Source organism: Rhinopithecus bieti, unplaced genomic scaffold, assembly GCF_001698545.2.
Source record: "Rhinopithecus bieti isolate Rb0 unplaced genomic scaffold, ASM169854v2 scaffold_51154, whole genome shotgun sequence".
Classification (NCBI taxonomy): domain Eukaryota; kingdom Metazoa; phylum Chordata; class Mammalia; order Primates; family Cercopithecidae; genus Rhinopithecus; species Rhinopithecus bieti.
In genome coordinates, this window is record NW_016820246.1 from 248,163 (window position 1) to 274,332 (window position 26,170).

Genomic DNA, 26,170 nt, shown 5'->3' on the forward strand with positions numbered 1-26,170 from the left:
AAAAAAAAAAAAAAAAAAAAAAAATTGATGCTAACACCCAGTACTGGGGGAGATAGATATGTTAGAACTGTACCCTCATACCTTGTTCATGGTGTTGTCAATTCGTCAGTATCTATTAAGAGATATGAAAGTTGTATTTTACCTGTTGATCCCACTTATGGTAGTCTATCCTTGGAAAATCTTTTTAAAAAGCATTAAAATTCTATATGTATCAAGAGCAGTGTTGGCAAATGATTTTGTAATAGGGAAAAATTACAAACAAACTAAATATCCAGTTATAGTGGAATGAATATCACGAATGCTTTTGACTGCTGGTAAACCCTTTTAACCGTGACTTAACAAGTAGAGGTGATATTTTTCTCATTTTTACATGAGAAAAATATGGGTAGTCTAGGACTGGTGCAGTGGCTCAGCAATGATGTAAAGAAACTAGGTTTTTTTCTTTCTCATCTGCTATCCTTCATTGCCATTGTCCTTTTTGTTAACGTTATAAGATTGCTATAGCTACAGACATTAAGACCACAGTGAAAAGCAACAAAAAGGTTTGTTTGGGTTATTTCTGGAGTAAGTCTCCTTTGTCAGTGAGTGATAAGCCGGAAGTGTCTTCTCCCCATCCCCAGCAGACATACATGTATCACTCATTGGTCACATAGCCATGTTTGGCCACAGTAGAATCTAAGAAAACAGGCCCTTGGCGTTCCAGATTCTGTAACTTGTAGGGAGGCTACAAGTTAGAAGGGGCTTGGGAATATGTATTTCGAATAGCCAGCCCACAACATCTACCACAATGGTTAAGTAAGTTATGGTAAATCAACTTGAAGACTTGTAATACAACCAATGAAAATGATAGTATAAAAATAATAGAGAGGGTCAGGTATGGTGGCTCACGCCTGTAATCCCAGCACTTTGGGAGGCCGAGGTTGTGGGAATCACCTGAGGTCAGGAGTTCGAGACCAGCCTGGCCAACATGACAAAACCCGTCTCTGCTAAAAATACAAAAAAAAAAAAAAAAAAAAAAATTAGCTGGGTGGGGTGGCGGGCGCCTGTAATCCCAACTACTTGGGAGGCTGAAGCAGGAGAATTGCTTGAACCCGGGAGGCAGAGGTTGCTGTGAGCTGAGATCATGCCGTTGCACTCCAGCCTGGGTGACAAGAATGAGACTCCATCTCAAAAAAAAAAAAAAAAAGAATGTTTACATAAGAAAATAAGTTACAAAATTTTGCACCATGATTCTGTTCATGTTGAGAAATGCATTGAAAGGCAAATTCAAAGGAAATAATTCAGATGATAAAAATAGAAGCTAAAATAGAGCATGCCATTTAACAGCTTTGAGCATTACTTTTTTATGGGGTGGAGAGGGATGTGAAGAAAGAGGTTGCTGGTGTTCTTGGGTTGTATTTTCCAAGGCAAAATGACCAAATAATAGAGTCTGCACATAGCTTTATAGTCCCCTTTTGCAGAATAGATTGAACTAATTTGCATTGCCACCAACAATATATAAATCTTTATATGTAATTCGTCTAATATCTGTACTTCATCTGCCTGTGAACATTGGGTTTTATCTTTTTAATTTACTTTCTTTGTTTTGTTTTGTTTTGAGACAGGGTCTCACCTCTGTTGCTCAGGTTGGAGTGCAGTGGCAGGATCAACTGCTCACTGCAGCCTCAGCCTCCCTGGACTCAGGTCATCCTCCCACCTCAGCTTCCCTAAGTAGCTGGAACTGCAGGCATGTGCTACCATGTTCAGCTAATTTTTGTATTTTTGTAGAGAAGAGGTTTGGCCATGTTGTTCCAGGCAGGCCTCAAACTCAATCTCCAGCAGTCCACCTGCCTTGGCCTCCCAAAGTGCTGGGATTACAGGCATGGGCCATTGTGCCCAGCCTAATTTACTTTTTTTTAAGACAAAAACATTTTCAAATTTACAGGAAAGTTTCAAGAGGAATACAGTAAACTTTTTACTCAGCTTTACCAACTATTCATATTTTCAACTGTGATAATTTGTATTTTTTATTACTAATTAGACTCTACAGTTTTCCATGTGATGATTCATCTCTATATATTCTCATGGTTCTTCATCAGTCTCCTGCCATTTGTTTCTGAGTAGAATCTGGTTATTTTGTTTATTAATATTGACTAGTATTCACCTTTTAAGAAGGTAACCTTTTTAAAATTATTTCTCTTACATTTTTTCTATTTTCCTTTGAAGTACATCTTATATAAAATGCCTCATTTGAATATGTTTACTACATATATCTTAACTCTGATTATAATCTTCATTTCTTCAGTAATCAGAAAGGGTTATACTATTTCTACAAGAATGCAAAAAGTACTTTAAAAATTAAACCATCAGTATTTTATGTGGATTATAAGTTCAGTGAAAAATTGGACTATGTCTATGGTGGAAATACGACCCAAACCCTTAAAGTTTTGGTACGTGGTAGGTACTCAGTAAATGAATGAATGGATTTTATTACAGTATATTGGTTAGAATATGAATGGATTCAAGTTCTTTCCAGAATCATTCCTTTTTGTCCTAATAAATACTGTATCATGATCTTTCCCTACCTAGTATTATATTACTTCTGATTTAATATACTTTTAGTTGTTACACTATTTTGAATCACTTTTTGAAATCTGTTTTATTTACTTTTGTTCTGTTCAGCAAATGCTTATAGAATAGTGATTTTGTGTCAGAAACTGTTTCCACTATTAAGTGGCAAAATGAACTTTAAAAAGACTAGATGCTGGCTGGCTGGGCATAGTGGCTCATGCCTGTAATCCTAGCACTTTGGGAGGCTGAGGTGGGAGGATTGCTTGAACTCAGGAGTTTGAGACCAGTCTGGGCAGCATACTGAGGCCCTGTCACTGCCAAAAAAAAAAAAAAAAAAAGAAACAATAGATGCTGAATTTTGCTGAATACCTTTTTTGAATCTATTTTTGATTCCTACCTCATGTTACTGCTGTGAAGAATTAAGATACATAATGCGAATAAGATAGGTATATAAAAGTGCTTTGTGAGCCACAGTAGGAAAGCTAGATGTTATCATCACTTCTAATTAATGTATCTGAGATAAGGTATGGTGTATGATATATTAGGCAATTGGTCTGTAAAAGCAACAGGAGATCCCTGAGTGGCTTCAGAAAAAGAATGTCAGTACAGTGTACCCCTATGCAGTACTTTGATTAAAACAAAAAACAGGCCAGGTGCGGTGGCTCACGCCTGTAATCCCAGCACTTTGAGAGGCTAAGGCGGGGGAATCACGAGGTCAGGAGATCGAGAGCATCCTGACCAACATGGTGAAACCCTGTCTCTACTAAAAATACAAAAAAAAAAAAAATTAGCTGGGTGTAGGGGCATGTGCCTGTAATCCCAGCTACTGGGGAGGCTGAGGCAGGAGAATCACTTGAACCAGCAAGTTGGAGGTTGCAGTGAGCCGAGCTCGCACCATTGCACTCCAGCCTGGCGACAGAGCAAGACTCAGTCTCAAAACAAAACAAAACGCAACAAAAACCAAAACAACTTGACACACTTAGAAAATGAAGGTTTGTGCTATTGGTTTCCTTTTATTTTAGAAAAATAAAGCATTGTTTAAATGTTTCTTGCAAGTACAAATGTAATTTAAATTAATAAATGTTCAAAGATACCTGTAATTAAATTTCATTCAGCAGACATATATTATGTCTAATAGAGAACTTGCTAAGTAAGAGATAAAGGATGATTACATGAACAGTCATAAAATTGTCAGTAAGAGTCCTAAAGGTCAGTGATAGGACAATAGTTAAAAGATATCAAATAATTGTTTATTCTTAAACATTAAACAGGATATTAATAGTTTTAATAACTTTGAAGTTTGACAACACCGTAAAAACATTACAGACCACTTTTATTTATGAAAATACATGCAAATAGCAAGCACCAGCTAGGCTTAAACCTGCTACTTAATTACCCAGTAAGTGACAAAGCTGGAATTCAAACCAGATTTGAGCTGTACTAGTACTACCCTTGAAAAGGATTCCTGGCCGGGCGCGGTGGCTCAAGCTTGTAATCCCAGCACTTTGGGAGGCCGAGACGGGCGGATCACAAGGTCAGGAGATCGAGACCATCCTGGCTAACAGGGTGAAACCCCGTCTCTACTAAAAAATACAAAAGCTAACCGGGCGAGGTGGCGGGCGCCTGTAGTCCCAGCTACTCGGGAGGCTGAGACAGGAGAATGGCGTGAACCCGGGAGGCGGAGCTTGCAGTGAGCTGAGATTGTGCCACTGCACTCCAGCCTGGGCGACAGAGCGAGACTCCGTCCCAAAAAAAAAAAAAGAAAAGGTTCCTTACACTCAGCTTTCCTTAATTTCTTAAACCTTCTTTTTTTTTTTTTTTTTTTTAAATTGAGAGAGTCTTGCTGTGTTGCCCAGGCTGGAATGCAGTGACATGATCTTGGCTCACTGCAACCTCTGCCTCCCAGATTCAAGCAATTCTCGTGCCTCAGCCTACCAAGTAGCTGGGATTACAGGTGTGCATCACCACACTTGGCTAATTTTTGTGCTTTTGGTAGAGGTGGTGTTTCGCCATGTTGGCCAGGCTGGTCTTGAACTCCTGACCTCAGGTGATCCGCCCACCTTGGCCTCCCAGGATGCTGATATTACTAGTGTGAGCCACCATGCCCAGCCAATTTCTTAAACTTTTGATTATACTAAATATGTTCCTTCTGCATAACACTGTTTTTATAAAATTAATCTCTTAAAATACTTTAAAATTCAAAGTATACTTTTTAGATTCTTTAAGATACTCATTGCCGTGTTCATGGCTTTAGACGTGTGATCATAGCCTATTTGTTTTCATTGACTTATTTTCATATTTCTTTGCCTTTTCCCCTACTTTTCTTATAGCACTATTTACTAGTAATGAAATCATTTTAAAGAATACACTTTTTCTTCCTCCTGCTAACTGTTAAGAGAATGTTTTATAACCACTCTCATAGCCTGTAAGTTTCTTTTCTAAACTACCTTTTCAGGATACATATTTATTAACTTGCTTTCAAATGAATATGGTCATGTCTATGCAGCAAGTTTCTTTTCCTTTTCTTTCTTCCTTCCTTCTCTTCTTTTCTTTTTTTTCTTTTTCTTTTCTTTCTCTTTTAAGGCAAGATTTCGCTCTGTAGCCCAGGTTGAAGTGCAGTTGTACAAACATGACTCACTGTAGCCTCAACCTCTCTGGCTCAAGTGATCCTCCCACCTCAGCCTCCCTGCCAAGTAGCTGGGACTACAGGTGTGCACCACCATGCTCCACTAACTTACTTAGTTTTTTATAGACATGGAGTCCCAGTGTGTAGCCCAGGCTAGTCTTGAACTCCTGGGCTCAAGCCATCTTCCTGCCTTGACCTCCCAAAGTGATAAGATTACAGGCTTGAGCCATTATGCCTGACCTCTTTTTTCCTTCCTTCCTTCCTTCCTTCCTTCCTTCCTTCCGTCCGTCCGTCCGTCCGTCCGTCTTGCTCTTGTTGCCCAGGCTGGGGTACACTGGCATGATCTTGGCTCACCGCAACCTCCGCCTCCCGAGTTCATGTGATTCTCCTGCCTCAGCCTCCCGAGTAGCTGGGATTACAGGCATGCGCCACCACGCCCAGCTAATTTTGTATTTTTTAGTAGAGACGGGGTTTCTCCATGTTGGTCAAGCTGGTCTTGAACTCCCGACCTCAGGTGATCTGCCCGTCTTGGCCTCCCAAGGTGCTGGGATTACGGGCGTGAGCCTCCTGTTCCCGGCCCTCTTTTTCTTTTTAACTGAGCTTATTTTTCTCTTCCCCAGCTTGTGTCTGGGTCCTACTGTCTTGGTCAGAGTATTTTACTATATTGACTTGGACAATTCTGCCATCGTGAACCGTATTTTATTTTTATTTTTTTATGAAGCGTATTTTAAACCTGAATACGGAAGAGCATAGATTATTTTGGAAGGGTAGTTTTAACACACACACACACTTTATTCTGAAAATTTAGCAACAAAATGAAAGGTGGTTTGTGATAGTTGATGTATCAACAAACAGGAAGAAGAAAGCCTATAATCTGTTTCAGAATGCTATTTCTGGGGCTGGTAACATCAAAAATAGTCAAATTAAACGTTAACTTGCTGACTCATAAGATTTTCTCAGTTTAGAAGTTGGAGAACATATATATTCCTCTATTACCACTTTCCCTCTTTCTCAAATATAGTTTTTATAGTTTTCTGTTGGCTTCATCATCGTATTGAAAGATTATTAATCACTTACATATGTGTAGTTTTCTGTTAAGTCCTGTTCAATATATTAAAAAATTGTGATCTATGTTTGTAGTATCAATTAATAAGATGGTGTTAAATCAGATTACGTGTTCATTCACTTGGTCATTGTTAATACTTCACAGAATATAAATTGTGTTGCATGAGCATGAATTTCTCTCTTAATCCCACATAATTGTCTTAAAATTATGCACCATGTATCGTTAGAATGAAAGATTATGTATCATTTATTGTAGTGGTAGAAGAAAATAAAACCAAAGCAGAATCCAATCCAAAAGCTTAGGTTACTACAGTAATTACATCTTCATATACTAAAGACAGCATACTATTACTGTTCGAGAGTGGTGTCTTGGACAACTGGTTACTTACACTCTTTTCAGAGAAGAAATAGGAACATAAGCAAGCAGGAAGATTTTTGTCTAAATATGAAGCAAGAAAGGCTTAAATGTCTTTATTCAAGGGATTAGGCATCGTAAGTTTTTTTTTTTTTTTTTTTTTTTTGAGACAGAGTCTCGCTCTGCCGCCCAGGCTGGAGTGCAGTGGCCGGATCTCAGCTCAGTGCAAGCTCCGCCTCCCAGGTTCATGCCATTCTCCTGCCTCAGCCTCCCAAGTAGCTGGGACTACAGGCGCCCGCCACGTCGCCCGGCTAGTTTTTTGTATTTTTAGTAGAGACGGGGTTTCACCATGTTAGCCAGGATGGTCTCGATCTCCTGACCTCGTGATCCGCCCGTCTCGGCCTCCCAAAGTGCTGGGATTACAGGCTTGAGCCACCGCGCCTGGCGAGAATTAAAATTTTCAAAGCTTAAGGAAAAACAAACTTTCCAGTTTATGGTAATTATTGTTTATATTTCTACTTTGTATGTTCTTACCTGTTTTTTTCCATTTACTGTGATTGAACTTTTATCTTTTAAATCAACATTGAATAACCACAGTATTGCAAGGCACTTTGGGATGGAATAGTTGAGTCTATTTTTATTTAGCTGTTATCCTCAGCAGATTTATAATCTAGTAGAGTGCAAAAATCCCCTTTTTGTGTGTCCTCAATACAAGTGGGAAGCACTTAGTAGGCACTTAGTTATTTTATGTTGAATGCATGAATGAAGGCTTCTGCCTTTAGAGGGCTTATAATCTGGTTTGGGATGAGATAAATTATGAACATTTTGAAAATTAAAAGAGAACAAGACAATAATTATGTAATAGTCCTAATTAAATGAGATTAATTATAAAAGGTGTTTAGTAGTGTTCGTGATACAAATTAAGTATACCAAAGTGCTTACTTTCTTGCCTTTTCGCTGAACATTAATATAAGTCCCATAAAGTGTTAAAATAATATGTACATACAGAGGTTGTTTTGTTTTGTTTTTAAATAGAAAATAAGAAATGCTCTTGGAATTCAGAGAAGGGATTACTGTGGTGTGTGTAGGCTCAGACTTGGACATTGGTAGAATCTGAAAGTTAAAGGACATTTGGAGAGGTAGGAGAGAGAAGAGCATAAGCCAAGGCACGGGGCTGGGAAAGTTCAGGTAGTAGCTAAAGACTAATTGTCTACTTACTTTTTTAAAAACATAAAATTATGAGTTTCATTCCTCCCTTTGCCCACCATCCTCCCCTCTGTTGCCCAGACTAGAGTGCAGTGGTGTAGTCTCAGTTCACTGCAGCCTCTGCCTCCCAAGTTCAAGTGATTCTTGTGCCTCAGCCTCCCGAGTAGCTGGGGTTACAGTCTTGAGCCACCATACCTGGCTCATTTTTGTATTTTTTAGTAGAGACGGGGTTTCACCATGTTGCCCATGGCTGGACTCAAACTCCTGAGCTCAAATGATCCATCCATCTAGGCTTCTCAAAGTCCTGGGATTACAGGCGTGAGCCACCGCACCCAGCCTAATTGTCTACTTTGATTGGAGCATAGGATGTGTGTGAGTAGGGATGTGGAAGACAAAGCTAGATAGAGGGGATGGGAACAGATTGTCGATAGCCTTATTCCATTGGGAAGAGTTTGGGCTTTATGTAGTTCCTTAAGATTTATGGATTCATAATTTATACATAAAGACTGAATGTTTTAAATATTAGAAGTGTTTCCTGTTGAAGAATACTTCTTTAGAGATCGTATACCTACCAACGGATGATCATGTTGGTTTAAAACATGTTTAAAACTCCTTTGGAGCTAACCATAAACAAAATCGTACGTTATAGAAGACTTATCATTTGCAAGTAATACATTCTGAGAGCTCTGTAAATCCTCAGATTTTAAGATTAAGACATCTTTTTGTGGAATTCTTTATCTGAATTATATTTCCATTGAGAGTCATATGTTTTGTTTCTTACATGTACGCATATTCTACAAGTAAATTAAAAAAAATCCTTTTCAACTTTAATGAAAGTTTTATTTCACTTGAATCCTTTTGCTCAGGTTGGAGCATTTGCTAAATTAGTTCAGTGATTTTGATGGTGGGGTATAGAACATTTCTGTTCTTTTCTCGTTAAGAGCTGCCATTTTCTTAGTCCTTACATTTTCTTTCTTTGTGGGGCAGAGGGCATTTTACGTCAATAGATTTAGTTTTTTTTTCTTTTTTGAGATGGAATTTTGCTCTGTCACCCAGGCTGGAGTGCAGTGGTGTGATCTCTGCTCACTGCAAGCTCCGCCTCCCAGGTTCTCGCCATTCTCCTGCCTTAACCTCCCAAGTAGCTGGGACTATAGGTGCCCGCCACCACACCCTGCTTTTTTTTGTTCATTTTTTTTTTTGTAGAGATGAGGTTTCGCTGTGTTAGCTAGGATGGTCTCGATCTCCTGACCTCATGATCCACCTGCCTCGGCCTCCCAAAGTGCTGGGATTACAAGGTTGAGCCACCGTGCCCAGCCTAGTTTTTTTTCTTAAACTGTTTAGAGTGATTGCCTTTTAACAAATGCTTGGCTGGGCATGGCGGCACACACCTGTGGGCCCTGCTCCTCGAGAGGCTGAAGCAGGAGAATCGCCTGAGCCTAGGAGGTCAAGACTACAGTGAGCTGTGATTGTGCCATTGCTCTCCAACCCTGTCTCAAAAAAACTTCCAAAGACAAATGCTTGGTGTTAGGCTAGACTCATGCTTTTAACCTCTAGATTGGGCTTCTAGCTTCTCTATTGCCTTAACAAAGTATCTTCTGGGTAGCTCTTAAAACAGTGGTAAGCATGAATGTTAAATCTATGAATGTCATACTGTCTCATGCTGTAAATCTGCAGAATTCCTCCCTTGATTGATACCTTATTCTCTCTTTTCTTCTACATATGTGTATATGTACATATACAGTTATCCTTCGATGTCTGTAGGGGATTGGTTCCAGAAACTCCTCCACCCAATGCAAAAAACTGGATGCTCAAGTTCCAATTTTCTTATATAAGTTTGCGTAGTATATGCATGTAAACTATGCACACCCTCCCATATACTTTAAATCATCTCTAGATTATTTATAATACCTAATGTAAATGCTGTGTTATACTATATTTTTAAAATTTTCTATTGTATTGTTTATTGAATGTTTTTGATAGATGGTTGATTGAATCTGCAGATGTAGAACACATGGATATGAAGGGCTAACTGCGTGTGTGTGTGTGTGTGTGTGTGTGTGTGTGTAAATTTAAAAAAATGGAATTTCTAGCCCTTTGAGCAAACATAAGGAACATTTATAAAGAGTTGAAAGATAGGAAGATGTGCTGAGGGAATTTAACTGACTGATTCGAGTTCTGAGGTAGCCTTTGGGATCTCAAAAAACCTACTGATGTACATTTATTTATATGCTGCCATAAGGTGACAATGTGGGTGTAATTAATTTAGTGCTTTAAATGAGAATTTGGGCAATTGAGGGTTTTCTGTACACAGAAATCTATATTTGTAATCTTACATTTAGGGATAGAGAGATTGCTTTTGAAAGAATATACCACTATCTCCTATAGCATTTCAGAGGTAAAATGTTATCTAGAAGGATCACCTGAGCCCAGGAGTTCAAGGCTATAGTGAACTATGATCATGCCACTGCACTTCTAACCTGGCAGCAGAGAGAGACCCTCATCTCTAAAAAACATAAAATGAAATGTGTCTTTATTTTCAATATAATCCATCAGTTCACATCTTATCTTTTTTTGAAATGTAACGAGATAAATAAAATGGTATAGTATTTTATTTATTAGGAAATAATAATTCAGGAGACTCACTAGTTTGTTAAAATGTAAAACTAGGCCGGGTGTGGTGGCTCACGCCTGTAATCCCAGCACTTTGGGAGGCTGAGGCGGGTGGATCACCTGAGGTCAGGAGTTCGAGACCAGCCTGGCCAGCATGGTGAAACCCCGTCTCTACTAAAATACAAAATTAGCCTGTAATCCCCCCTACTTTGGAGGCTGACATAGTAGAATTGCTTGAACCCGGGAGGCAGAGGTTGCAGTGAGCCAAGATTGCGCCCCTGTTCTCCAGCCTGGATGACAGAGCGAGACTCTGTCTCAAAAAAAAAAAAAAAAAAAAGGTAAAACTAGCTGTAGAATAAATACCAGATTAGAATACAGTTTTTAGGCCTGGTGCAGTGGCTCTTGCATGTAGTTCCAGCACTTTGGGAGGCCAAGGTGAGAGGATTGCTTGAGGCTAGGCAACAGCCTGGCAACATAGGAAGACCCTGTCTCTACCAAAAAAATTAAAATTAGCTGCATGTGGTGGTGTGCGCCTATAGTCCCAGCTACTTGAGAGGCTGAGGCGGGAGAATTGCTTGAGTTCAGGATTTTGAGGCTGCGGTGAGCTATGATTGCACTCCAGCCTAGGCAACAGAGCGAGACCCTGTCTCAAATAAACAAACAAATACATGAATAAGCAAGCAAGCAATTTTTAAGTTGAGCATCAGTTCTCTACTTGACTCCAGAGTTAAATAGGCATCCAGTTACTTTTGTGTTTATTTTATATTGACTGCTTTTGCCTGCAACTGTGTTTCTGGTTCTAAGTAAATATAACATATGCTGCTGGTACACATACATCTTAGGCAGCATATGTTTCAACCACTGGATTGTTAGCTCTGTTTTGTTTTGTCACTACTTTAGTCCCAGTGCCAATAACTGCCTGGCATAAAATAGGTGTTTAGTTAATATTGTTAAATGAACAAATACGAATATTTGACTGTATTACTTGAATCCTCATTTATTAATACTGCACTATCTTTTCTTAGCTGTTTTTGTGAACATATGTGTGCTGGTCTTGTACCCTAACTAGATTGGAAGTACATTGTGGGTAGAAACTTGGTTTTATTTGTTTTTCCTATATTCTCCTTTACAACAGTTTAGACCTTGATGGGAAGTAGGTATTTCCCAAACATGTGATTGAACTGAAATATATTGGTAGATTTTATTTTTTCAGGAGACTGCTAAAAGTATAGTCATAAATAAGGAATTTGGAAGAGAATCAAAAAGCTAGTATGTACTCGTCTGTCAACTTGAAGGCCTGTGTAAGACTCCATATTTCTGTGGAGTAAAAAGGTAGGGTTCTGGGGCTGGACGTGGTAGCTGACACCTGTAATCCCAACACTTTGGGGAAAAAAAGAGGTAGGGTTCTGGTACTGTTCTTTGCTTCTTTTTTTTTTTTTTTTTCGAGACAGAGTTTTGCTGTGTCGCTCAGGCTGGAGTGCAGTGGCATGATCTCAGCTCATCACAGCCTCTACCTCTCAGGTTCAAGCACTTCTCCTGCCTCAGCCTCCCGAGTAGCTGGGATTACAGACGCTTGCCACCACACCTGGCTCATTTTTTAATATTTTTAGTAGAGACGGGGGTTTTACCATGTTGGCCAGGCTGGTTTCGAACTCCTGATCTCAAGTGATCCCCCCGCCTCAGCCTCTGGAAGTGCTAGGATTACAGGCGTGAGCCGCCACGCCCGACTTCTGGGACTGTTCATTTCCTTGCTCCTCAACAGACTGTTTCCTGCTTTGTGTTTTGTTTTGTTTTGCTTTGTTTTTTGTTTTTGGCCTTCTAACTGTGTTACAAATGGTTTAACTTCGTGATTCTCCAAGTGTGGTCCCAGATCAGCAGCATTATCACCTGGGTACTTACTAGAAATGGAAATTCTTGGGCCCCACTCCAGACCTACTGAATGAACAACTCTGAGGTTAGAACCTAAAAAAATTATGTTTTAACAAGTCATCTGGGTGATTCTGATGGTAAAGCTCGGTGTCACCAAATGATAATGACACTTTTTTTTTTTCCCCCTGAGATGGAGTCTCTCTCTGTCACCCAGTCTGGAGTGCAGTGGCGTGATCTTGGCTCACTGCAACTTCCACCTCCCAGGTTTAAGCAATTCTCCTGTCTTGGCCTCCTGAGTAACTGGGACTACAGGCGCACACCACCATGCCTGGCTAATTTTTGTATTTTTAGTAGAGATGGGGTTTCATCATACTGGTCAGGCTGATCTCAAACTCCTGACCTCAGGTGATCCACCTGCCTTGGTCTCCCAAAGTGCTGGGATTACAAGCGTGAGCCACCATGCCCAGCCTGATAATGACACTGTCTTTAAGAGAGAGGAGAGGGCTAGAGGCAGTGATTATGTGCCAGAGAAAACTAGCAGCCTAGATTTAAGAGCATAATATAATCCAAAGCTTTTCAGAGGGAATAGTTATAGTTTATAGAAGACATTAAGACATAAAGCAGATTATTGAAACTTCATTGTACACTGTAACCATATAATTGACTTTTACTCATATATTTCCTCTTTTACTTTGAAGTTTGTGTTCAGATCGAAAGATGAGAACCTTAATCAAGTTTTATAATATTTTATTTTAGATTTTTGTAAAAATGAGTGCTCTTTATGTTCCATAGCAAGTAACAAGTAACTGAAAAGCTACTGAAAAGTGTCCAACCCAAGAATTTTGTGTATTTTTCATTTTGAATATACTTCTCAGTGATTTCAATTTTGAATCCTAGCCCTTTTAGATTTAGTTTAAAATGGCTTCAATAAGACTGGGCGCGGTGGCTCACGCTTGTAATCCCAGCACTTTGGGAGGCCGAGGTGGGTGGATCACGAGGTCAGGAGTTTGAGAACAGCCTGACCAACATGGTAAAACCCTGTCTCTACTAAAAATACAAAAATTAGCTGGGCATGATGGTGCATGCCTGTAATCCCAGCTACTCAGGAGGCTAAGGCAGGAGAATTACCTCGACCCCGGGAGGCTGAAGTTGCAGTGAGCCGAGATCACGCCACTGCACTCCAGCCTGGGCAACAGAGACTCCATCTCAAAACAAAAGAAAGGGGGGAGGGGCTTTAATAAATTAAGTGGTACATTTTAAATATTTTAATTGTTTATTATATATTATGTATGCAGATAAACCTGTTTAGATATAGAAGATTTATATTCCTATTTACATATATCCTTTTGACAAATTAGAATTGAAAATAATATAAAATAAATTTTCTTTTGTCATGCAGACTTAAATAGTAAAATATCTACCTACTATTATTTGTATCTTTTTTGTTTATAATGGTTAGGAAGTGAATGTCTGATTTTCTATACTGTGAAAAACATGTATAAAGTATCATGGAAGTTCAACATTCATTTTCCTTGAAGATAATTCCAAAGTTTTCTTCTCCAGAAATATATGCTGTTATCATTAGGTTTAGTTGTACAGATAAATGGCAGTATGATGATTTGTAATTTTTAAAATATCTTTGATTCATAACACTTTTTTTTTTTAAGATGGAGTCTTACTGTGTCACCCAGGCTGCAGTGCAGTGGTGCGATCTCTGCTCACTGCAACCTCTGCCTCCCAGGTTTGAGCGATTCTTCTGTCTCAGCCTTCCGAGTAGCTGGGAATACAGGTGCCTACCACCATGCCTGGCTAATTTTTATATGTTTAGTGGAGACAAGCTTTCACCATGTTGACCAGGCTGTTCTTGAACTCCTGACCTCAGGTGATCCCCCTGCCTCAGCCTCCCAAAGTTCTGGGATTACAGGTGTGAGCCACTGTGTCCGACCTATTTTACTCTTTTTTTTTTTTTTCTTCCCTTTTTTTCTTCCTTTCACTGTTTTTGTCTTTTATGTCTCTCACCCTCGCCCTTCCTTTTCAATGAACTCAATTCAAAGAGCAATATATTGCCATATCTGGAGAAGTTTTAGCTGGATTTTAATCTTTATTGTTAAAGGGTAAGAATTTATACCAATTACTGTGTTTTCGACTGAGGTTGTTTTACAGAAGGAATTCGTTTTTTTATATAGGAATGTGTTTTAAGACTTTTTGTTTATAAGTTTCGTAGAGAAAAAAAGGTAAAAGATTGACATTATTCTCATACTCTTTTACTCTTTTCTCAAAGGTCTTAGTTCAGGTCCTAATTTTCTTTCAATTATAGTCATAATTTATTTAACCGGTCCCCTTCAGATGGTCATTTGGGTCGTATACATATTCTTGTCTGTGTTTTATCAGTCATGTATTATATAATTTCACGTATGTGCAAATATATATTTGAAGGATAATGTTCTAAAATTGCTGAGTTAAAGGGTATATGCATTTTTTTTTTTTTTTTTTTTTGAGACGGAGTCTCGCTCTGTCGCCCGGGCTGGAGTGCAGTGGCCGGATCTCAGCTCACTGCAAGCTCCGCCTCCCGGGTTTACGCCATTCTCCTGCCTCAGCCTCCTGAGTAGCTGGGACTACAGGCGCCCGCCACCTCGCCCGGCTAGTTTTTTTGTATTTTTTAGTAGAGACAGGGTTTCACCGTGTTAGCCAGGATGGTCTCGATCTCCTGACCTCGTGATCCGCCCGTCTCGGCCTCCCAAAGTGCTGGGATTACAGGCTTGAGCCACCGCGCCCAGCCCGGTATATGCATTTACAAACTTGACAGATATTGCCAGTTGTCTCTATAAAGTGGAACTGGTTTATACCATCACAGCTAGTATATAAATGTCTGTTTTCTACCACATTATTAAATTACTGAACTTTATCCGTTTGATGGAAAAGGAGGAATCTGATTGTAGTTTATTTTTTATATTTTTAATTTTTTTATGAGATGTCTTGGTATGTTCGCCAGGATGGTCTCAAACTCCTAGCTTCAAGCAGTTCTCTCACCTCAGTCTCCCAAAGTTCTGGGATTACAGGCATTAGCTACCATGCCTGGCCCTGATTACCCTGTCCCCCCCCGCCTTTTTTTTATTTTGAGACAGGGTCTCACTCTGTCACCTATGTTGGAGGGTGGTGGTGTGATCACTGCACCCTCAAAACTGCTCACTGCAGCCTTGGCCTCCTGGGCTCAGGTGATCCTCCTGCCTCAGCCTCCCAAGTAGCTGGGACCAAAGACACATGCCACCGTGCCTGGCTGATTTTTTAAATTATTTGTGGGGACGTGGTCTCGCTATGTTGCACAGGCTAGGCTCAAACTCCTGACTCAAGTTATCCTCCTGCCTCGGCCTCCCAAAGTGCTGTGATTACAGGGCTGAGCCACTGTGCCCAGCCTCTGATTATACTTTTAATTGTAATTTCTCTTACGCTCGAAGTTGAACATATACAGTAAAGACTTTAGAGTATTATAGGCTGAAGTTTCAGAATCATCCAGGACCAATGAGTGTAGCAGAAAGACAAAACTAGCCGAGGAGTACAGTAAAGACTTTAGAGTATTATAGGCTGAAGTTTCAGAATCATCCAGGACCACTGAGGGTAGAGAAATACAAAACTAGCCAAGGAGTATCGAGAGGACAAAATTGATAATTGATATTGTTATTACTTTCAATGTTTGATTGCATTGATTAGCTTATTACTTTTATTAAAGTCATTTTAAAGAGCATATAAAGTTCTATGCCAAAGCATGTTTGGCCTGACAAGTTGGGCTGTCATTTCCTTTTGACAAGACTTTCATTTTTATCAGCTTTAAATGCATGTGTCATTACAATTCTGGTTAGGTAACATAATTATCCCATTGCAGAATGTGTAATTTCAAAAGAGTATTGTGGATATTTGATGCTTCTCCTCAGAAAACAATTGAATTGTTTTCAGACCACTTTTATTTCAGTAAGATAAATGTAAACTAAGTTTGAATGAGATTTAAGTTTAATGGCTCACTTGCTAAACCTGAGTTGGACAATCCTCACAGTTCCTTACGGATGTGGCAAGGTCCTCCTCATCCTTAAATGTAAAGTTCCTGCTTACTTAATGGAAAGTACTGTAGATACATAAATAACATTGTTACCTGTCTTAGTGGGTCAGTATAATAGGGGGTGGGGGTACATGTGAGAATAGTGAAATATATAGCTAGTTTTGAGGCCCTTACGACTTTTAAGAGGTATTATGAGTCACTTTAACAAATAGTGTTTGTGACATAGTTTCAGTTTCTTATTGGAAAGATAGTATTTCAATTGTAAATGTTCTTTTAATATTCTGGAGAGCTACTCTTTCCTAGCCCCTCTGTTTTACTGACTTTAAAAGTTGTTTACAGTTTGTTTCATATTCAAATATAGGGTTTTAGTGATTCCTTGGGGTGGAGGGCAGGAATGGGCAGAAGGCCGTTGTCTCTGATTTTCCTTTTCCCAACTTTCACTTTCTTTTTTCTGTGGATTACATTCCAAGGTGAGTGAGGAAAAGGGTGGGGATTGAGAAAAGGGAGCAATTTATTGTTTGTTGGGGAGGTCCAAAATAAAGTCATTTAAGGAGTCTGTCATAAAATTTAAATACATGATGAAGCTTGTGCAAGGGGATTATAAGAACTAGTTTTACTTTAACCCTTTCTGCTTTATAAAAAAGAAATCCTGTTGATGGCAAAAAGACAAACACATTAGCCAACTGTACTGTACACCTTGCATTTGTTTGCATTAATATTAGTTGTTTTATTTTGTTTTTTGAGATGGCGTCTCACTCTGTTACCCAGAATGGAGTATAGTGGCATGATCTCGGCTCACTGTAACCCCCGCCTCCCGGGTTCAAGCAGTTCTCCTGCCTCAGCCTCCCAAGTAGCTGAGATTACAGGTGCCACCAGGCCTGGCTAATTTTTGTATTTTTAGTAGAGACGGGATTTCACCATGTTGGCCAGGCTGGTCTTGAACTCTTGACCTCAAGTGAGCCGCCTGCCTCAGCCTCCCAAAGTGCTGGGATTACAGGTGTGAGCCACCACGCCCAGCAATATTAGTTGTTTTAGATTGTAGACTCTTAAATGATATGGACTATGTGTTGTAAAATCCCTAGCCTGTAGTAAAATGCATTTGGATGTCCCTACTGCCCTATTTAACCTAAATCCTTTTCCCCTTGCAGTCAGTGCATTTTATATTTGTACATACTTTGTGGGAAATAGGAAAAGGAAATATTTTGCATCTAATTGTTCTAACTTCCAAAAGTTCTTTACTGAGTTAAAATAATTTTTTTTTTTGGTCTAAACTGAATTTTGTCTGTCTTTCCCCTACTCAGGCCCAGATTGCCTTCCTACAGGGAGAAAGGAAGGGCCAAGAAAATTTGAAGAAGGATCTTGTGAGGAGGATCAAAATGTTGGAATATGCTCTTAAACAGGAAAGGTAATTCAGTAAAATGAAAAGTGGTGTTCTTTTTTGTTTGTTTGTTTTTGAGATGGAGTTTCGCTGTTGTTGCCCAGGCTGGAGTACAATGCTGCGATCTCGGCTCACCGCAACCTACACCTCCTGGTTTCAAGCAGTTCTCCTGCCTCAGCCTCCCCAGTAGCTGGGATTACAGGCATGCGCCACCACACCGAGCTAATTTTGTATATTTAATAGAGATGGGATTTCTCCATGTTGGTCAGGCTGGTCTTGAACTCCTGACCTCAGGTGATCTGCCCACCTTGGGTCTCCTAAAGTGCTGGGATTACAAGTGTGAGCCACTGGGCCCAGCAAAAATGGCGGTCTCTTAAATATTGGAATAATTTTTTCATCATTCCTAAAATAAATTTAAATGTTAGTACTGCTTGGATTCAGGAGTATCTGTAGTAAACATTTGTATGAATGGTTGTAATATGTTAATTTTATGAATAGTTTAATAATGATCAAAAAACTGATTTATATGATTTTTTAAAATTAGCAACATGTTTTCCTACTCTGCCTGTTTTGAAGAAACAGATGTGCTCCCTGAACTGTCAGTATCCATTCATTTTAAAGTTGAAATCGTTTTTAATTTTTAAACAAAATTTCTATAATGTTTACTCTTTTTCCTGTCATTTAATATTACTCAATTTGATGTATTTTCTTTAGAAAAAAATTGTTCCAGCAGACTATGTTAAGATTCTGTATAGACTTTTTTTTTTTTTTTGAGACGGAGTCTCGATCTGTTGCCCAGGCTGGAGTGCAGTGGCACGATCTTGGCTCACTGCAAGCTCCACCTCCCGGCTTCACACCATTCTCCTGCCTCAGCCTCCCAAGTAGCTGGGACTACAGGCGCCCGCCACCACACCCACCTAATTTTTTGTATTTTTAGTAGAAACGGGGTTTCACCATGTTAGCCAGGATGGTCTCGATCTTCTGACCTCGTGATCCACCCATCTCAGCCTCCCAGAGTGCTGGGATTACAGGCGTAAGCCACCGTGCCCAGCCTATAGACTTTTTTTGTGTGTGTTTTGTTCCTTTGCTGTCTGCCGTTACAATCTCTCCAGAAGCTTATCTTGCCTATTTTGCTAGTGTCTAAGATACTCAAGTAACTAAATTTGGGTCACAAGTAAAGGAAAATAGGTCATGAGTGAGAGTTTTGGAAGTTATATGAGCTATTTATTTGCTTTAATGAATGGGCCTTGGATTTTTTTGTCAACAATCTGAGCCAGTTCATTTTTTTTAGGTAACTGAGTATGTATAGGTAATATTGGAATTATCTCTTTTGCTACTTTTTTGCTTTGTTTTTAATGATGCTTGTTTTGTTTTCTCTTTTCAAGTTGGTGAATGGGATATTTGCAATAAAATAGCATTTAGATACAATTGGATAAATAGATGATATTTATGAATAATGAGAAACAGATAAAATTTTATTAGAACTTGTGTTCATCATCATGTAGAATCTTTAAATGGCATAAGAGATTGAAAGTAGGTTGACCTCTTAGTGAAAAATATGTATTTCTTTTCATACTTCAGGAAAGTTGGTGAAAAGCTGTATTAGGGACATGGAAAGAATAAAAACATTTTTAAAAGTACATAATTTGGGGGGAGTAGTGAGATTTTTTTTTCTTTTTTTCTTTTTTTTGGCAGAGTCCCGCTTTGTTGACTAGGCTGGAGTGTAGTGGTGTGATCTCAGCTCACTGCAGCCTCCACCTCCCAGGGTCAAGCAATTCTCCTGTCTCAACCTCCCGAGTTGCTGGGACTACAAGCACATGCTACCATGCCTGGCTAATTTTTTTGCATTTTTAGTAGAGACAGGGTTTCACCATATTGATCAGACTGGTCTTGAACTCCTGACCTCAGGTAATCCACTGCCTCGGCCTCTCAGAGTGCTGGGATTACAGGCATGAGCCAGTGTACCCGGCCGAGTATTTGAGATATTTTTTTTTTGAGACGGAGTTTTGCTCTGTTGCCAGGCTGGAGTGCAGTGGCACCATCTCAGCTCACTGCAACCTCCACCTCCTGGGTTCAAGCAATTCTCCCGCCGCAGCCTCCTGAGTAGCTGGGATTACAGGTGCTCACCACCACGCCCAGCTAATTTTTGTATTTTCAGTAGAGACGAGGTTTCACCATGTTGGCCAGGATGGTCTCGATCTCTTGACTTCATGATCCGCCTGCCTTAGCCTCCGAAAGTGCTGGGTGGCATGAGCCACCGCGGCCCAGAGTGGTTATTTTCATCTGGAGCATGAAAGTAGAAAGGAGAGCAGAGTAAGAGGAGGTGAGGCTTGGATAGCATGAAAAAAGAAGGTGCTTGTCAGACAAGGTTCAGGACGTAGAGAAAACATGTTTGACATGGAACAAAGCAGTTTGGTGTGTTCAGAAATTTGTAATCTTTGTGTGTGGAGAGTAGGATGTTGGTTGTGGTCCTCCCCTCAGTTGATGACCGATAATGGTAGAGGGAGCAAGAGTCAGATCACAGAGAGCCTAACCAAGGAGTTCAAACTTTTATCTTACATGTAACAGGGAATATGGGAAGTTTAATTTTTTTTTTTTTTTTTTTTGAGACAGAGTCTTGCTCTGTCGACCAGGCTGGAGTGCAGTGGTACAGTCATGGCTCACTGCAGTGTCAACCTTCTGGGCACAAGTGATCCTCCCACTTCAGCCTCCCGAGTGTCTGGGAATACAGATATACTCCAGTCCACACAGATAAATTTTTTAGTTTTTAGAGAAACAAGGTCTTGCCCTGTTGCCAGGGCTGGTCTGGAACTCCTGGGCTCAAGCAGTCCTCCTGCTATAGCCTCTCAAAGTGCCGTGATTATAGGCATGAGTCACCATGCCCAGCCAAAAAAATTTTATCTAACATGATCTCAAACTAATAGAGGAGTTGCAAGAATCTTGTATCCCCTTTACCCAGATTCACCAATTGAAAAGTTTTGCTATGTTTGCTTTATTGTGTTTGCTATCTCTATAGGTATCATTTTTTCCCCTAAATCATTTGCTAGTTTGTCCCTAACTACCTCCGTGTATATTTCCTAAGAGCAAGGACATTTCCTTATATAATTATAGTACATTACCAAATTAAAGAAATGGAACATTAGTATTTTATTATCTGATATAGTCTATATTCAGATGTCCTAATAATGATGATCTTTGTAGCATTTTTTTTCCCCCGGTTCAGGATCCAGTCTGGAAATATATACTGCATTTAGTTGTTAAGCACTTGAAAGTTTTAAGCAAGATAAAGTATGAGATACATTTTTAGAAAGATCTCCTGACCTCAGTGTGGGGGGTGGACTGGAAAGATCTGTAAACACAGGCAGAAAGATTGTAATAGTTTGACGAGAAATGATAACATAGTAGCTGCTGAAATGGAGACACATCAACTATAAAAAATTGTAAGTAGAATCCATGAAATCTGAAGATTATATAAAAATTTGGAGATGGGACAATGGGTGAGTGAGAAAGATAATTTGAGAACGACTCCCAGGTTTCTAACTTGAAGGACTATCTGAATTATGAGAGACTGATATATGAGGGGGACTCATGATGATAGATATATACTTGGGAATCATCAGTATTACTGTGAGTGAAGTGAAAGGAGTAGTTGGTAGAAGTATTGTGGAAACAGAAGAGAGAACTAGAAGGAGTGACAGGAAGTAGAAATATTTGAGGAGAAGACAGAGGAAGAAGAGCCAACAAAGAAATAGAGAAGGAAGGAGGAGAGAGTAGTATTTTGGAAGTGAGTTAAAGGAGGGAGTTCAGTAACTGAAGATGCTAAGTAGACCCCAAGTAAGTTGTATACTGAAAATAGTCATTTGGAGTTGCCTGTTGGAAGCTTATTGGTACCCTTCCTAAAGCATCCTTAGTAAGGCAGCAGGAACATGAGCCAGATCACAGAGGATCGAGGGCTGAGAAGGATGAAGTGGGGAGAGATAGAGTTGCTTATTTATTTTTTTCTTTGAGATGGAGTCTTGCTCCGTCACCAGGCTGGAGTGCAGTGGCGTGATCTCAGCTCACTGCAACCTCCGCCTCCCGGTTTCAAGCCATTCTCCTGCCTCAGCCTCCTGAGCAGCTGGGACTACAGGCATGTGCCACCATGCTGGGCTGATTATTTTATTTTTAGTAGAGGTGCGGTTTCACCATGTGGGCCAGGGTGGTCTCGATTCCTTGACCTTGTGATCCGCCCACCTCAGCCTCCCAGAGTGCTGGGATTACAGGCGTGAGCCACTGTACCTGGCAGAGTTGCATATTTTTTTTTTTAAGAAATTTGACTCTGAAGGACAGTTGAGATAAGAAACTGGCTGAATGTAGGGAAGATTTTTTTCTTTTCTTCCTTAACTAAATGGGATGCTCCTGGAAAAGAGTTCCTGGTTTTGTGTCTTTTTTTTTTTTTTTTTTGAGATGGAGTTTTGCTCTTGTTGCCCAGGCTGGAGTGCAATGGCATGATCTCAGCTCACTGCAGCTTCCTCCTCCTGAGTTCAAGCGATTCTCTTGCCTTAGCCTCCCCAGTAGCTGGGATTACAGGCATGTGCCACCACAGCCAGCTAATTTTGTATTTTTAGTAGAGATGGGGTTTCTCCATGTTGGTCAGGCTGGTTTCGAACTCCCAACCTCAGGTGATCCGCCCACCTCGGCCTCCCAAAGTGTTGGGATTATAGGCGTGGGCCACCGTGCTCAGCCTGGTTTTGTATCTTTTGAAGTATATGGAATGATTTGGGATTATTCATGATGTTATAGCACTATTTATATAATAAACTAAGAAATTTTTAAAAAGCTTTTATTTGTGGCTTGACTTTTAAATTGAATTTTTAAAAAAATTATTGAGGAAAATGTGAAATATACTCATAGAGAAACTAGTATCTTTTATATATACAGCCCCAGGTTTTAACAGTTAATGTTTTGTCAGTCTTTTCACCTTGATCTATTTTAATAGAATTCCAGATATCTTGTCATTTCACCTGCAAATGCCTAAGTAAAGATCGTGATCTTACATGATTTTCTTTGCATGATTTTTGCACATCTTCTAAGCAGTCCCACTTTAAGATCCAAAAGTTAAACCAAATCGTTAATGTTACAGAAGAATTACTTACCTAGCAGTGGATTTATCAAAGCATTCCTTAATGTGTGATAAAATTTACTATAAATTTTCAGGATTACATAGTGTATAATCTGAGGTTGACTTAGGAACATCTATGCTGAGAAACCTCAAATACTATATAAATACAATTCTGAAAAATTTCTACCATTCTAAAAATTTCTCTCTATTCACTGCTACTTTTATCTACCCTACTGTAGTAACTTAACTGTCCTCCTCGCTTCTAGTATTTCTATATTTTAATTCATCTTCCATATCCATAGAATTCATTTTCTAAAACACAAATATGATAATCCTGGTATATCCCTGTTTAAAAATATCTAGCTAATTTCAGGTTCTTAGTAAAGTTCTTCACAACCAGGCCCTTTCTGTTCCTTCTCTGACTCCATTCCTTCCATACCTTTTGGGTGTAATTATTCTGTTTGCTGTTTTTTGACCCACTTTGTGTTTGTTTTTTTTTTTTTTTCCACTTAAGATGTCCCTTCTGACAGAAATGCCCCCTCCATCAATCCATTTTCTGATTGGAAAACTCCCACTGGTTTTTTGAGATTTAGCTAAAATCTCACATGTTACCTTCTTTTTGGTAGCTTTCTTTGACATGGATTTTGACCAAATTAGATAATCTCTTATCTGCATTCTTGTAATACTTGTTAATAGCCCTTATAGCTCTTACACAGTATGCTGTAATTATTTACATTCCTGTCTCTTACACATACCCTCGCCTTCCACCCTTACCTAACTACAAACTGTATGTTGTCCCAGCAGCCAGCACAGTGCCTGTAAACCAGGAATTCAGTAACAGTTCATTGAAATTAATCAAATTATTTTTAGCATCCACATTTAAGATACAATTGAGATGCTATGTTATACTCCTAGCATAATATGTATAATAATAGGCTTTGAAACAAAGCTAAAATTACTCTTCTTTAGTGTATTATAGTTATTAAATATTTTTTATGCTATTTTTATCCAGTAGAGATCATTTATGGAGGGTCTACTTGTGTATCAAACATGGAGTTGCTAGATATAAGATCTCCTTTTTTATCTTACAGGCAGAATTAGACAGAAAAGGATAGCAAACAAGAAAGATTGGTTAACACAGTGAGCTGAGTGTTAAAACAGTGGAAAACGGTATGAGTGAGAAGGTATTTTCACATACTGACTTCAAAAGGAATGCTATTAAGCTTAAGGAGGGTTCTGTGAGAAAAATATATTTTAGCGAATGTAACAATTCAGTAGGGAAACCTTGATTTAAGGGACCATAGCTTGTGGCAAACACAACAGCTCTTTACGTATTTTGCGTTTGTCTAATGTTTAAAATGAAAAGTTCATAATTTGTTACAATTTTTGTTAGATTTATTTTCGTAAAATATTTTCTATTCCCTTTTTGTAGGTTCTGTTGTAGTTTTTCCTGAGACCACTAGAATGCACTATAATACAGTATTTTCTGTTTGAAAATGTTTTTCTATATATATATAAAATATAAACTCCATAACATTTTATTGCCACTATTATTTTAAAAGCTTTAGTATAATCTGTCTTCAGGCTAGTTACATTCAGTTGCTATTTTGACTTCTAGCAGGTATTACTACTTTGTCTTATGGTAAATGAAGTGTGTTTCTGGAAAAGTAAGAAATTGACAGTTACATTTAGAACCTTGTTTTCTTTCTATTAACTGCAAGTCAAATTAGTGTCTGTAAATCTTACCTTCTGATGATCAACAGTATTACAAATGCATTCAACTACATGGGCAAACATTTAGTCCAGTGACAAAATCTTTGTGCTTAAGAGATACATTGAGAATAGATGTTTGAAATAATTTGGACCAAACATATTTACTAAAGTTTAAAAAAAAAAACTATATATATATATAGTTAATTAACCAAATAACAACAAAAATTGTCTCCTTTCTGCCTCAGTTCATTGATTTCCTTTCCCAAGGAAATCTTATCAACTGATATCTTACGTATTATGTATTCTTCCAGAAAGATTCATATGCATAGGCTAATGAAATAGATATATATCTTTTAAAAAATGTATGGAGACATACATAGTATTTTGTACCTTTTACTTTTTGCTTAAGAGATCAGTTCATTGTCATATGAATATATTTTTTTCTTCTTAATGTGTAAATGTTACTATAAAACATTTCATACATACGTATAAGATACAAAGACTATTGTAAAAAATACTCATGTACCCGTCACCTACCTTAAGAAATAGGACATCAACTGCCTATAATTTTCATAGGTTTTCTTAGAATTCCCAACTTTTTTTTCCTATTGTGACTGCAAAATGATTATTGCAAAATAAGAAGGATTTCAGTATTTTATACATTTGAGCAAATAATTTTTCATTTCCTTTCTACTTTTCTTTCTTTCTTTCTTTTTTTAGACAGGATTTCATTCTGTTACTCAGGCTGGAGTGCAGTGGCACCATCTTGGCTCACTCACTGCAACCTCTGCAAGCGGGTTTAAGCGATTCTCCCACCTTAGCCTCCCTAGTAACTGGGATTACAGGTGCACCACTATGCCTGGCTAATTTTTATATTTTTTGGTAGAGAAAGGGTTCCACCATGTTGGCCAGTCTGGTCTCGAACTCCTGACCTCTGGTGATCCATCTACTTCGGCCTCCCAAAGTTTTGGGATTACAGGCATGAGCCCCCGTGCCCGGCCACTACTTTTCTGTTTTTTTATTTTTATTTTTTTGAGACGGAGTCTTGCTCTGTCGCCCGGGCTGGAGTGCAGTGGCCGGATCTCAGCTCACTGCAAGCTCCGCCTCCCGGGTTTTACGCCATTCTCCTGCCTCAGCCTCTGGAGTAGCTGGGACTACAGGCGCCCGCCACGTCGCCCGGCTAGTTTTTTGTATTTTAGTAGAGACGGGGTTTCACCGTGTTAGCCGGGATGGTCTCAATCTCCTGACCTCGTGATCCGCCCGTCTCGGCCTCCCAAAGTAGTGGGATTACAGGCTTGAGCCACCGCGCCCGGCCTACTACTTTTCTTAAATTGTGAAAAAAACCTAATGGTAAGTGCTCAATTAGGTTTTTATTAACAACAAAACAAAACAAAAAAAACCTTTCAAATTTGGCTCTTACACTTTTCTTCCTTTATTACTTTATTTTGGTTTTTCAGATTATTATTTTGGTTTTTCAAATTATTGTTGTTTATATTAATATCCCAGTCTTAACACATTGAATATTTATTATAAATGGCCTCAATATTTTAGGGAACTGACAAGTGAAAATATACAAATAGATTAAGCAGATATGGCTATTTTTAGTCACCCTTTAAAAAATTTCTACATTATCTGGGTTATTTATC

The 26,170-nt window shown here is 39.0% G+C and overlaps 1 protein-coding gene across 1 annotated transcript in view; it reads left to right on the forward strand.

Moving 5' to 3' along the window:
• Positions 1–26,170, forward strand: part of STRN (striatin) — a 138,813-nt gene that overhangs the window by 29,058 nt on the left and 83,585 nt on the right. The window contains exon 3 of the mRNA XM_017859689.1: positions 17,630–17,737. Within this exon, the coding sequence (XP_017715178.1) occupies positions 17,630–17,737 (108 nt within the window). The remainder of the gene's footprint in view (positions 1–17,629; positions 17,738–26,170) is intronic.